The sequence below is a fragment of the Sceloporus undulatus genome, chromosome 6 (genome assembly GCF_019175285.1).
Source record: "Sceloporus undulatus isolate JIND9_A2432 ecotype Alabama chromosome 6, SceUnd_v1.1, whole genome shotgun sequence".
In the NCBI taxonomy this organism is placed as follows: Eukaryota; Metazoa; Chordata; class Lepidosauria; order Squamata; family Phrynosomatidae; genus Sceloporus; species Sceloporus undulatus.
Genome location: NC_056527.1, coordinates 161,280,562 through 161,293,305, shown reverse-complemented (window position 1 = coordinate 161,293,305; position 12,744 = coordinate 161,280,562). Strand labels below are relative to the sequence as shown.

Below are 12,744 nucleotides of genomic sequence, written 5' to 3'. Positions count from 1 at the left end.
TCTGCTGCTCCAGAGACCAGGACATGGAGCAATGGATGGAAACTAAAGGAAAACAGATTCCAACTCAACATTAGAAGGAACTTTCTGACAGTGAGAGATGTTTGACAGTGGAACACAGCCCCTTGGAGTATGGCAGAGTCTCCTTCTTCAGGGGTTTATAAACAGAAGCTGGATGGCCATCTGTCAGGGATGCTTTGAGATTTCCTGCATGGCTGGGGGTTGGACTGGATGGCCCTTGTGGTCTCTTCCAACTCTGATTCTATGAATCTTATCCATTTGGCTATGTGAACCAAGTACAAGCCAAGTACTGTACTTTGTATCTGGGACTGTCCCTACCAAATTAGTATAACTGGAACATATGATGTCCTCCATGTGTATCTGGCCATGTAATGTCAAGGAGTGGTGGGAGGACAGCTATTGCAGCAACATGGTGAGATTTGAGGTGGTGAGAGGGGAACCATAGGCTGCATCTATACTGCAGAAATAATCCAATTTGACCCCGCTTTAACTGCTATGGCTCAATGCTATGGAATCCTGATATATGTATTTTGTTGTGGCACTTGAGTTTTCTGACAGGGAAGGCTAAAGTCTCACAAAACCACAGTACCCAGCATTCTATAGCACTGGGCCATGGCAGTTAAAGTGGTGTCAAAATGGATTATTTCCGCAGTGCGGATGCAGCCATAGTGGCGTTCCAACTTTACACGTGCAATGTGGGGATTTCTGCCTTAGTCTGCCTCCAGGCTTAGTGACATGATACTTTATTACTCCAATGAGCATGATGAGAAATAAAACTAGCAATTTGTCAAAAGTCTGGCTTCCAGGCCTTGAATCTGATAATAATAATAATAATAATAATAATAATAATAACAACAATCCTGTAAAATTAGGAAGACAGCATTCCCAAACCCATAACTGGGAAGATCAAAACAGGAGGCTTCATGTGTTTATTTGTATGCCTTGCTTTGGATTTAAAAAGAATATGAAAGAGTACACAAAAAATCACCAAGGAGAATTAATTGGGAACTCTGGTATCAGCTGGCTTGGCAGCAGGGATTGCCGCTCCAAGCCTGATGGACAAAGCCAAGAGACTCTCTGCCTGCAATTTACAGACTGTAGAAAGATGATGTAATCTTAATGTGAACGAGGTTAAAATCCCCGGAGACACATTACTGTGACAATAGGATGAGATCATGCCGTATATTTGTCTGCTCCAGGAGAAAGGAGGAGCACAGAGGAGGAAGGGAAGAATCAGTCCCTCCGCACATGCAAAACCCATGCTGAGTGTTAACAGAAAGCTACAGAAGGCTGAGCTGATGTCAAAGGCCTAAGACTGCCTTTGCCCCCTTCACTTTAGCAAATAATATGGGTCAGAACTGGAGTCTTGGCTTGCAAATGTGATCCTCCACAAGACATTCATCATTTCTATGTTTCCTCATTTTTCTATCCAATCTGGCTCCTTCAGAGTAGCTCACAACAAATCTAAATTACAGCAAAAAACACCATTTTATATGATGTTGAAAACTAAATGTATGTACACTGGGCCCTTGGTATCCACTGGGGTTTGGTTTTGTGGATATTAAATTCCGTGGATGCTCAAGTCCCATTATATGCAATGGGATAGAAAATGGTGCCCCTTGTACAAAACGGTAAAATCATGGTGTGTGTGTGTGTGTGTGTGTGTGTGTATGAGAACATTTTATCTAAGGACACCATTTAACTGTGCTATTGTATGTAATGGGACTTGAGCATCCATAGGTTTTGTTATCAATGGGGAATCCTGGAACCAAACCCCAGCAGATACTAAGGACCCTGGACTTGCTTTGCTTCCCCCCCCCTTCACCTTTGGCAGCCCACTGAGCCCCCAGAGTCTCCCAAGTACAGAAAGCTGGCAACTTGTGCAGCTGTCCATTATATTGACTGGCAGCAACTCCCCAGAGTTTCAAACCTTTTCTGCCCTGACCTGGTGATGGAAAGGATTGAACCTGGGACCTTTTACATGCAGAGCATGTGCTCTCTAAGAATGGCATCTCATATTAAGTGTTAATTTCGCTCCACAGACGAATCCCCCTTTTTAAAGCAGAAATTGTGCCAGGCTCTTCCGCACCAGGAAATACCAGTGAGCAATTACCAGGGGGATGATGAGAATAAATCCACATGTCAAGGGCGTTTTCCCCCTCCTTCTCCATGCAATTACACAGTCTGAACACGAAAACCTGAACATGTGATATTGAACTTATCAGGCCTTTAACACACACACAAACGCACCATTTTCCCCATGAGGTGTGGCAGGCAATTAAAATATTGGACTCAGATCCTCCTTTCATTAAAAAAAAAAGAGGCCCCATTTCATTTCTGTAAATGGGAGAGGCTGCAGACGAAGCAATTTAGCAAGGAATGGTGAAACAAGTGACATCATTTTTTGGCAGGGAGAGGAGAGACTGGGGTATCCCAGTGCCTTTCATTCTTTTCAACCCCTTTTTAAAAAAAGCTATTCCAAAAAGCAAGACAAACATGCTGTTGAGACAACGATCAGATCTGGGAGAGTCAGAGCTGAAAAAGACTATTTAATGGAATATTTAACGGGGTGGGAGGGCTATATAAAGACAATTTAATGGAAGGGGGGATGCAGAGGAATTTCAGCTCCTAGGTGTTTCCAGAAACATTTTTGCAATCTCAAAACTATTTCCTAAATGTCTGCTAGCTGAAGCACTTCTGCCCTAAATTAAGGTGGAATAAGGCTTAGAACCACAATGTTCAGTGTGTGTCAAAGTGTTATTTATTCCTTCCAAAGAGGTGCTTTCCCTGTGCCGGTGTTTTTGCGTGAGCATCTGTTCTCACAGCCAAATTCATGTGATATCAAATACATCATTTAGGGTTGTACTGTTTTAAAAAAACTATAAGTAGTGAGCACTAATCAGGAGCAGAAGTTCAGAATTCCAAGAACCAAGATGGCCGGCTGCTCCCAAATTAACCTAACAGGTTGCACAGTTCCCTGAACAATGAATGCTCTTAGCTGACAATAGAGAGAGAGCATCAAAATGCACTTTAGAATGCAAATGTGATGGGAGGTGACAGTTCTCTGAAGATGCCAGCCACAGATGCCGGTGAAACGTCAGGAACAAACTCTTCTAGAACATGGCCACATAGCCTGAGAAACCCACCAAAAAAACTACAGTGATGGGAGATGTTTAGGAATCCATATTTTGAAAGAAATAAGCTTTGAAATGTAATGGAGACAGTTCTGTTCCTTCAGACAGACTTGGTTGGTTTGAGGATTGCATGGGGTGCATTGGATGCATAGCTGTTGAGAGGGGCAAAAAATGAGAAGATTGCCCCCTTACATTGCAGTGATATAAGGTTTCAGTTGAGCAATGAGAAATACGATATACAGTAGGTACCCAAAGAAAAGGGGTAAAAAGGCAAGGGAATGAGACCCAAGCAAGTGTATGAATTTTCACTCTCTGCAATGCTAGAAACTGGGGGGTGAAGAATAATTTAAAGGGGGGGGGGGCAGAATTCTTACTTGGAGGGCAGTGTCCTCATTGTGACTGCACTCCTAGAGTGCGGGAAGAGTCATGTAGGCTGCCTTGAGCTTATTGGATAAAAGGTACAATATGGATGTAATGAAATAAACAAGTGTATGTATGAATATATGTGCGTGTGTATAAAATAAAATGTCCAAGTTAAGGTGAAAAGAGGAAGAAAAGGACTTAGGAATGAAGACATGCAAAAGTAATATGGAGCTAAAACAGTCTTGACTTTTCAATTGCCAGGCACTCTATTCAAGATGTCCACAATAAAATGGCAGCAGCACCATTTTAGGAGAGCCTGACAATGCAATGACACGTCTATCTACAGTTATGAGTGCCTCACATCATTAATATGCACAGTTTAAGTGCCCAGTAAATGTGCACCTTTACGTGGTACTTAACACAGCTATTCCTGTCAATCCATCACTTGGTTTTGCTTCTCAAGCGTCTACCACTTCCCCCTAGCCCGAAAGTAAATGTTACTGTGACAACTGGGATAAAAAGGTCAGAAAGAAGATATAACGTTTTGCTTGGAATGATAAATCCAGCTATCATTGGGTTTGGGATTATGCCTTCTATATATGTTACTGGAGAAGCAAGATGTAAGGTTTCGTTCTTCAGTATAAAAGGAAAAACAGTGCAAGTTATTTTTAGTGCAGTACACAATGACCACAGATGATGACAATAGATGATTTACACATTTTTAAAATGGATGATGAGGACATTGAAACAGTCAATGATTTTCTATACCTTGGTTCAGTCATAAATCAAAATGGAGACTGTAGGACTTGGAAGGGCAGCTATGAAGGTGCTAATGAAGATCATCAAGTGTAAAGATATATAAGTGAATACCAAAGTCAGGATCATCATGCCATCATATTTCTGATTTTGTTGTATGGTTGTGAAAGCTGAGCAGTGAAGAAAGCTAAGGGAAAAGAATCATGTCATTTGAAATGTGGTGTCGGAAAAGGTCTGTGGATACAACAGACAAAGTTATCACTAAATGGTCATGAAGTAAATCAAGGATGAAATTTCCCTAGAAACCAGAAATGACCAAACCAAGACTATTATTCTTTGGTGCTAGCATGAGACAACATGCTTATTAGAAAAGCTGATGATGTTTGATAAAGTGGGAGGCATTAGGATAAGATTAAGACTGCTGATAAACTCAATAAAAGAAGCCACAGCCCTGAGTTTCAAGGACTGTTGATATCAGGGTCAAAGCCAATATGACGGCAATAAACAGCAATGGCTTTTTCTACAAATAATACGAGCACAGATGCATGTTTTGCAGATGTGGGTTCCATCTTTAGTCTCAAGCTGTCATACTTTAAATGTACTGGTACCTGTTAATTATATTTACAGTATATGGAGCTGCTACCATGATTTCTTTGCTCTGTTTACTTCTCCTACTCCCCTTCTTTCTGCATACAAGTGCACACACTCCCTTTCTTTCCATGAGCTGGTTCACTAATACAATGTACCTTCTGTCACGTTATGCACCACCAGCTCAAGACCAACGTCATACACCAGCACTGGGTAAAGTGTAGATCAAGATCTATTGGTAGACTTTTAGGTAGCATGCAGTAGATCACTAAGGATTGTTGACTCCAGATATTTTAACAACAGTACGATAACAGATGTGTGTCTGTGTATGTGCCTTCATCAGTTCCCTGTCACCTATCAACCTATGGCGACCCCATACATTCATAAGGTTTTCTAAGGCATGAAATACTCAGAGGTGGTTTGCTGCTGACGTGACCTGGTGGCTGACATTCCTTGGCAATATCCCTTCTATGTACTAACCTGGTCTGGTCCTACTTAGCTTTCAAGATCAGTTGGAATCTTGCAAGTGAATAAAAATGTCCTCTTTACCATAGCTAGAATTCTATTAACCATTTATCCAACTCCATGTCCATCTGCAAGACAAATATAAATTGGGTCCCTCTAACCAGATCTTTGTGCAACTCTGCTGGGCAGTTCTGAGTCAGAGCCAGGGCTGGCCCAACCACAAGGCAGACTGAGGCAGCATATGCTGGAGAATTGGGAGAAGTGGTAAGTTACTGGAGGAGAAAGCTGTGGGTGCCACATGGGCAACTATGAATCTCTTGAAGAAATGTAACCAGTGCCAAGGCAAGATGTATCTGCATTCTGGTCAGCTTCCATACATGGACTGAGAAGAAGCTTTCTGGCTTTAGCAGAAATCGTAGCGTGAAGTATCTCAAATGCCATGCTTCATTCCAATAGACTTCTTCTGTAGGTACAGTGCCTTGCTGAAGTAATGATTCCTTTTTGTTGTGTTACAGCCTGGAGTTGAAAATGATTTCATTGGGATTGTTACCAACGTATACACACAGATACTGAACTGCTGTGAAGGTGCCAAGTATGTTCATTATGCCACAAAAGTTAGATAAATAACATACAAATGCCTCCTGCTTGATTTGTTTGTTTCTTTCTGTATAGATGTCTCACTGTGCTAATGGAACTTACTCCAAGGTAAGGATAGGATACAATCATATTCCCCTAAACAGTTCAGATATTAACCTCCATTTACTTTAATTCTTTTGGGTTTTTTCTTCTTCTTATATTGTTTGCTGGTCTTTCTGTTGAGTGGAATAACAGGACATGAAACCTGTAATTGTGTTGGTTCTAGTATTTTTACACACACAGTCTGTTACTGGGGAGAAACCAACAACATATCCGTAGATCAACTGTGACACAGAAAGAAATTTGTCTCTGCAAAGCTTGGATCAATATTTGATGTTAGTAACATGTGCTTCAGGGGATAGTTTGGACTCCCATTCAGCTCTGCTTATCATTGGCAACAGACTGAGTCATCAGATAAAAAGCATGTTGAACAACACAGAGCAGTATTGAAGCTGCCATGTAAGGATATGAAATATGGTCTTACAAAAAGGAAAAGGCCAAAAGTCACAATCAGGGTGACCCAGCTCCAACCCTCTACTAATGATAGCTAGATAATAGATCTGGCGGAATAAATCTTCAGCCAAACATGGTCCACACACTCTCCCCCAGCTTCATGCTGTGGCTGCTCTAAAATGGTCATGATTAAAACAGAGTCTGGAATAGTTGCAGTTTTGAACCAAAGCTCCCATAATTCACAACAAGAGGTTGAGGAATAGCAGGAGTTGTAGTCCAAAATTTAAAACCCAACCTGGCCTTGTGGTTTGAGCATTGGGATTCTGGAAGACCAGGGCTCAAATCCCTGCTCAGCAATGGAAACCCACTAAGTGACCTTGGACAAGTCACATTCTCTCAGTCTCAGGGTAAAGCAATGGAAAATCTCATCTGAACAAATCTTGCCAAGAAAACACTGTAATAAGTTCACTTTAGGGTCACCATAAATTGGAAATGATTTGAAAGCACACCACAATGAGTCCAGAAGGTAACTTTTCCAAACTTTGGATTAAGGACAGCTGCTTACTGTCATTGGCATGGCATAAAAGGTCAGTGACCTTTCCCCTCCCCCTCAAGCACAACTAGGCGTATGCACAACCATCATTCTACAGTGCATAACAACATTCATATAGTACCCGCTGGTATGGAATTTCACACAGGTTAGTGGATGTGAGATGGTGGGTGCCCCATTGCCTTTCGTGTATCCAATCCTACATGGAAATCAAGCAGGTTTGCAAGAGCTGAAAGCACAAAGGATGAAATGATATGAGGGATGCTGATCTATACCCACCCGTCACTTCATATAGAGACATGATTCTAAATTTGACATGGTTCAATCATATCAGCTCAAAATTAATTCTTGTTCTACCATTCAGAAACGAAGCCCTAACACCTCATCATTTCCTCTTTGCAGTAATCTTAACAAAAATGAATTGCATACATTATGCAATAAAACAGATGTGATTACAAGTGCCTGTTGTTGTGGTTATCTGCCATCAAGTCAACTTCCACTTAACGGTGACCCTATGAATGAGAGACCTCAAAGATCCCTAGACATCAACCACTCTGTTCAGGTTGTTACCTCACAGAATCGCTCTCCACCTCAGTTGACTTCTGATATCAGTTTAACATTAAAAAGAAGGTTTGGTCATGTAGTCACCAAAAGTGCCCCAATCTGAGGACAATAGCCTGCCCAAATAATGAGATCTGGGAGACTCGGCTTGGAAGTGCTAGCACATGTAGACAAGTCCTTTGAGACTGGAATCTGAATAATCCCTTCACACAAGAGTGTGATGGTGGGCAATACATCAGATACTTGCCAAAAGTAAGTTGGGAATGAAAGGATGCTTCCTTCTGGAGATCATACCTTTTTGTGTGAGGTATCTGAATGGATTACTCTGCCATTTCCACACACTTCTGGCTATTCTTTCTCTTGGAAAAATCCACTCAAGCTCTTCAGAAACTGGCTCAGGACATGTTTCCTCCTATAAGTATTCCTGTTTGGGGCAGTCCCAATTTGATCTCAGTGGAGTTCAGACAGACACCCTGTCCATGTCTCCCTTGACTTAAGTGCAGGCTGCAGGCAGTCATACTCATCCACAGTGTTTCCTAATTCGAGCTCCATGTCTGAATGTGGTAAAGTATTGCCTGCTGCTATATCCTCTAAAATTGGTATCAGCTACCGCCTTTACATCATTAGTTACATGTGTGTGAGTGTCTTGGGGTGAAAGTTGATTTCCTTTTCCTGTTATAAATAAAACTAAAACCAATTTAGAATCTGCAGTCTGGAGTTCATTGGTTTGGAACCATTATACATAGGCTAGACCCCGGCTTTTAAAGCGTTACTCGAAGCCCTCTTGCTGCTTCTTATTGAGCTCAATCAATTCCCCCAATGAATACAATTGTGGGTGCCTTCCCAGGACCCCAGCATTTTGGATAACAAGATCTTGCAAAGTCAGGGCTGTGACATCCTTGAGTCAATCTACCTGTAGTGCAGTCTCTCTCTTTTCTAACTGTCTTGCAGTGTACCCTTTACATCAGGTAGAACTGTTTTTATCTTACCTTCTCCCCAATAATTGCTAATTTTTGGTGTGGAGTGAGTATCCAGTCATGTGAATCATCACTTGAAGTGAGATAATCCTGAAAGATGGTTATGACAGTTGCTGTTTATGAGAAAAGAATCTGAGTAATGCTGGAATTCATAGTCACATTATATTCTACAAATAAAAAGAATACAAGCTGAATGAAAAGCCATTGCTTTACTGTAAAGGTTCATAGAATCAAAGAGGTGGAAGTGTCCACAAAGGCCATCTAGTTCAAGCCCCTACCATGCAGAAATCCACTTCTGAGAGCTGATCGCCCTATTTCTGCTTTAAAATCTCTTTTAAAAAGTGTCAACCACTTGCTAGAGAAATCTCTTCCACTGTTGAATAGCAAATTTATTAGAATGGTCTTGAAGGCCATGAGGGCACACAACAGCAACAACTTTTTCAGTGAGGGAAACATGCATAGCAACAAAGATAGCTAAGAAATTTGCACTGAACCTTTGGATGTGCTGTTTTCTGATCTCTTCTTTTAGTTTACCGTAGAGCAAAACTGGGCCATCAGATTTGGTGCCCAGGAAATGGCCGCTGTGCAACTAGTTTAACAGCCCAAACAAATTAAAATCCTGCTGGGTTGTTTGCATATTAAAAGAGAAAAAAATAAGGGATAAAAAGCACATGTGCAGTGGGTTTTTTTTTAAAAACACACACACACAGAATGGTTGTGATAATTTTGTAATTAATTATACAGCTGACCAAAAAAAAAGCCAGCAATTTGTCAAGTAATTGGCTTAACTCTCTCCCTTAGAACGTTTCACGGCTAGATCATCTCCAGGAATATTGTCATACTTCATTATGCATGAGGAAAAACTAGTCAAGTATGCCTCCCCCACCCATCACAGACAATCTCTTAGAGAAATTAAGCATGTTGAAAACCAGGTTTCTTCAAAACAGAGAGAAGTCATGTACTTGCATTTCTGCTTCAAAGCATTTTTCAGTCATTATTCTTCTAGCTCTCAGGTTTCCTATTGGTGCTCTAACTCATCTGCTTGCCTTGTCCTTCTGGAGCCAATCCACACCAAAGCCCAGGGAGAGAGGTCAAGGCAAGAGAAAGCTGCTGTTCCTTCTCTGCACATCTACTACTGTTGACTTGGATAGAGGAGACAAGTGACACAGCAAAGAGAAGCATCAGGAGGAAAGGGCTCTAGAGGTTGACAGGTAGGATGTGCGATCTTACATATGCCCAGTGATACTGATTTAATGCCAGTTTTGACTAGCAAGCCCTGTCCTAGAGACAGCACTTTCTCCATAACCTTATATTAACTCAGACTAGCATTTGTTTGTCTTTTTGGCCGTTCATGGTGTTCTCAGCACTCTTCTCCAGCACCACATCTCAAATGAATTGATTTTCTTCCTAACTGCTTTCTTCACTGTCCAGCTCTCACATCCATACAGGGCAATGGGGAATACAATGATTTGGATGATTCTAGCTTTAGTGCTCAATTGTGTATCTTTACACTTTAGGACTTATATAGTTTGTTCATAGCTGCCCTTCCCATTCCTATTCTTCTTCTGATTTCTTGACTGCAGTCTCTGTTCTGATCAGTGTTTGATCCACAGTTTGTGCATGCAGCTGCACAGATGCAGCCATGGGCACATCAGTGTCCACTGATGGTAATGGGACTTGAGGTCCTGTGTTTTTTGGTATCTGCCAGGGGTTTAGAACCAAATCCCCACTGATATGGAGGAACAACTGTAGAAGTTGGACTGAAATCATTTTGTTTTATCACCTTGAATCTCTCTCAAAGTGTATACAGTAGGTCTTTGGTGTCTGGTAGGGATTGGCTCCATGAAACCCCCCGCCTCATGGATACCAAAGTCCGTAGATTCACAAGTCCCATTAAATATAATGTCATAATAAAATGGTGTCCATTATATAAAATGGCAAAAATCAAGTCTTGCTTTTTAGAATTTATATATTTTTGGAGTATTTTCAAGCCATAGATGCTTGAATCCATACATGCAGAGGGCTGATTGTACCTATTTATGCAGAAATAAACTTTTTTTACCTACACCTTGCTCTCATTGCTTCTGCTAATTTTGGACCCTCTTCTGGACAACATACCCCACTCTTGTGACACTATCTCTCCCTCCCTTCCCTTGTTATGACTATTCTCTTTCTCTGTCCTTGGAGAGGCAAAATGAGTGAATGCATGCACCTCTGCTCCTTCCCTCCCTTTTCACTATCACTGCCTTCAAATTCAAAACGTAACATATCTTTTGAAGAGGAATAGTCACTCTATATTGCAGGCTACTTCTTCAGTGGGTCCTCAGAGCAGGCTGTGACAGAAAAATAGTTAATGAGAGGAACTACACTGATTTCCCTTCAAACAGTTGTTTGAGAAGCCCAGCAGCCTTGCTTCTTTCTTCGTCTCATGGTGCAGAAGTGGACACAGTGAAAGAGAGGAGCTAGTCAGCAGCAAGAGAGCAAATCTCTGCTATGCCACACAACAGGAAATGAAGATGGCCACTTGTGTGTTCATTGCCATCTCTGTTGGCTGCTTTATTTTCCAGCCTTTCTTTCTGCCCCATCCAATCATTCTACCTCTTGCCCTGGGCAATTTTGCCTTACAGGGAGGGCAAAGCTGCTGGGAAATAGGCCTCAGGAATCCATGCAGCAGAAGTAGCACTGGGAATGAATGTCAAAAGAGCTGGCACTGCCACCATTTTTGACAAATTCCTCATCCTCCTCTCTTCTATCTATAACTGGGAGAGTGTGGTGACAATGGATAAACAGGAAGGAGGGTAGAGAGGCAAGCTGCTGCAACTGCATTCCACAAGTGCCATTTTAGTAACTACTGGTGGCAAACCACACTGCTGCAGAATTGTGCAGCTGAGTTTCAGTAGCATCTTTTTTTAAAAATCCTGAGGGACTGGGGGTTTCCAAAAAGGGATTTGGCATTGTATGTACCCCACAGGCTGCACTTTCCCCACCCCTGTTTTAGGGCAAAACATTGCCTTTTACTTTCTCATACAGTGGGGTGGGGAGGCGGAAGGTGCATGGAGAGATGGTATATACCATCTGCACATATTTTTAAAATGCCTGATTTATAAATAAATATGTGCAGATGGTATATACCATCTCAACATATGTCTTCCACCTCCCCAACCCACTGTATGAGAAATTAAGAGGGAATGTTTTGCCCTAAAACAGAGGTGGGAAATGTGTGTTTGCATGTGTACACACACACACATTTAAGAATCCACTGACCAATCAAGGCCCTTTTAAAGCAATTAGGAGGCTTAATTTCATTTACTCTCTAACAGATTCAGTATGACAAACTAATGTGGTCCTGTCATTTTACATTGGTCCCCAACATGCACAGATTTTGTGGCAGAGTTGAAGACACTCTTTGGAAGAGTAGTTGATTTAAAAAGGGTTTCCAGAAGATAAGACATTTGAATGCCATACCATAACAATAAGGAAGCCTTGGTATATAATAAATACAATGGTTGAAAAGGCTTAGGTTTATTAAAACTCAAGCCACAAACATCTCACAGAAAGAAAACCCGTACAGAACAGTATATCCAAGGTGACTCTTTTGGGAGAACTCCATTTTAGAAGATAATCCATTTGCACTTAACTGAGATGCAGAAGTGGAAGCTGTTATTTGTTTCTGCTGAGAGTCCTTTGCTTCTCAGCATGCTCTACAATTTTCTCTTCCACATAAAGTCCCTTCCGCTTCCTCACAGCATTCATATACTTGCGGGCCTGGTTCTCAGAGTCTGCCTTTTCCCCAAAGTGCAAATATTCCTCCTCAGTGGTTGGTACCCAGAATGGATCGTCTGAAATTACCTAGGAAAGAGAAGAATTGATAAAGAGTTGCATTAATGGTACAAAGAGGGGTGGTGGGGTGGGACACAGACTGGAGACCTGCAGTTTTCAACCATCCCATAAAAAGCAAGATATATTTGAAAATAGGTCAGAACATGAACGAATCAAAATACACAATTCGGAAAGTCACTTACTAAATTAAAGACAAACAAACAGGAATTTCAGTTTAATGTGTCTTTAATCAAACAATTTCTGCCAGCCTAGGACTCGAACTCACATTTCCTTCAGTATTAGTTTGCCATTCTGTTCTCTCCATTTTATTGGCCTATTAACAGAGTCACAAGAAAGAATGCAGATAATTTATGGCCACTTGATAGACCAGAGACAACAAATGCTAACAACAAAGTGCCAACAG

The 12,744-nt window shown here is 41.4% G+C and overlaps 1 protein-coding gene across 1 annotated transcript in view; it reads right to left on the bottom strand.

Annotated features, from left to right (window-relative positions):
• Positions 1–11,999: 11,999 nt before the first annotated feature.
• Positions 12,000–12,744, bottom strand: part of EFL1 (elongation factor like GTPase 1) — a 69,327-nt gene continuing 68,582 nt past the window's right edge. Inside the window, exon 19 of the mRNA XM_042475957.1 lies at positions 12,000–12,350. Coding sequence (XP_042331891.1) covers positions 12,162–12,350 — 189 coding nt within the window. The 3' untranslated portion in view covers positions 12,000–12,161. The remainder of the gene's footprint in view (positions 12,351–12,744) is intronic.